This window comes from Wasmannia auropunctata, unplaced genomic scaffold (assembly GCF_000956235.1).
Source record: "Wasmannia auropunctata unplaced genomic scaffold, wasmannia.A_1.0 LD312153.1, whole genome shotgun sequence".
NCBI classification, from domain to species: domain Eukaryota; kingdom Metazoa; phylum Arthropoda; class Insecta; order Hymenoptera; family Formicidae; genus Wasmannia; species Wasmannia auropunctata.
In genome coordinates this window covers 1-1,116 of record NW_012050737.1, presented here as the reverse complement: position 1 = coordinate 1,116, position 1,116 = coordinate 1, and the positions used below count along the sequence as shown (strand labels likewise).

At 33.3% G+C, this 1,116-nt stretch overlaps 1 protein-coding gene across 1 annotated transcript; it reads left to right on the top strand.

Moving 5' to 3' along the window:
- Nucleotides 1-9: 9 nt before the first annotated feature.
- Nucleotides 10-1,033, top strand: LOC105460983 (the record flags this gene model as incomplete). The annotated part of the gene is made up of 3 exons (XM_011707484.1): nucleotides 10-100; nucleotides 464-672; nucleotides 750-1,033. Coding segments are annotated over exons 1-3 (506 nt in total), but the record flags the coding sequence as incomplete, so codon positions are not given.
- Nucleotides 1,034-1,116: the final 83 nt, after the last annotated feature.

Sequence of the window (1,116 nt, the reverse complement as noted above, 5' to 3'; positions counted from 1 at the left end):
ACTTCGAAAAACTCGGCAGCTTACTGGAATCAATTGAATGTCAGCAAACCGACGGCTATCGATGATCTTTTTGTCCTTTTAGGTGCAATGGCGCAACAAGGTATAATAATATAATAGCTTTTCAATTTTCAAGTCCAAATATTTCGAGAAAATGAACTCGTAAAATATAATAGAAGCTTCCTATTTCGAAATTTATTCTCTCCTCTTTTGGGAAATCTATTTTCTCTCAATTAATTTCTCTCTCACCTCTATTTGGATCATGTGCGAAATAAAACCTTTCTACTTTTATTCTTTGTTCGATGATTACGTGATTATAAAATATAGACAAAAAGAAAAATTAAACGTAAAAAAAGAATTCCAATTTGTAACAAGAGAGCGTGTTACTTTAGAGAAAAAGGATATATTATATATACAGAATATATAAGAGTCAAATAATAGAAAAATTGCTTTTGTGCATTCGTAGGATATTCGTATGAGCCATATAGAATTTCAACTCGAATCATCACTCTTATGTTACTACTGGCTTCACTGAGCCTTTACGCGGCTTACACGGCGAACATCGTGGCTCTTTTACAGTCTACCACAGATTCAATCAAAACCATTTCCGATCTCTTATATAGCCCGTTAACTGTTGGTGCACATGATATACCATTCTTTCGATATTATTTTAAAGTAAATATAATTGTTATAAAACAAAGAGTTAAACAATAAAAGATTATATTGAGAAAAATAAATTTTGTTTTATGTAGTCTTTCCAAGATCCTATCAGAAAGGCGATCGTGGAGCAGAAAATTGAACCGAGGGGACACAAACCGAACTGGATGAGTCTGGAAGAAGGGGTACGCCGCATGAGAAGCGAACCTTTCGCGTTTCATGCCGGAAGAAGCGCAATGTACCACATCATACAACTCACATATCAGGAAGAGGAGAAATACAGTTTAACTGAAATAGATATTATGAACACGATTTTTATGGGATACCCGCTTTTTGTGACACAAAAACAATCGCCTTATTTAGAGATAATAAAAAACGGGTAAGTTTATATTGACTTCTATCACGATGCAAATAGAAATTAATTAATGAACGTATTAAAGTTTAACGTAAAAATCTTTTGTC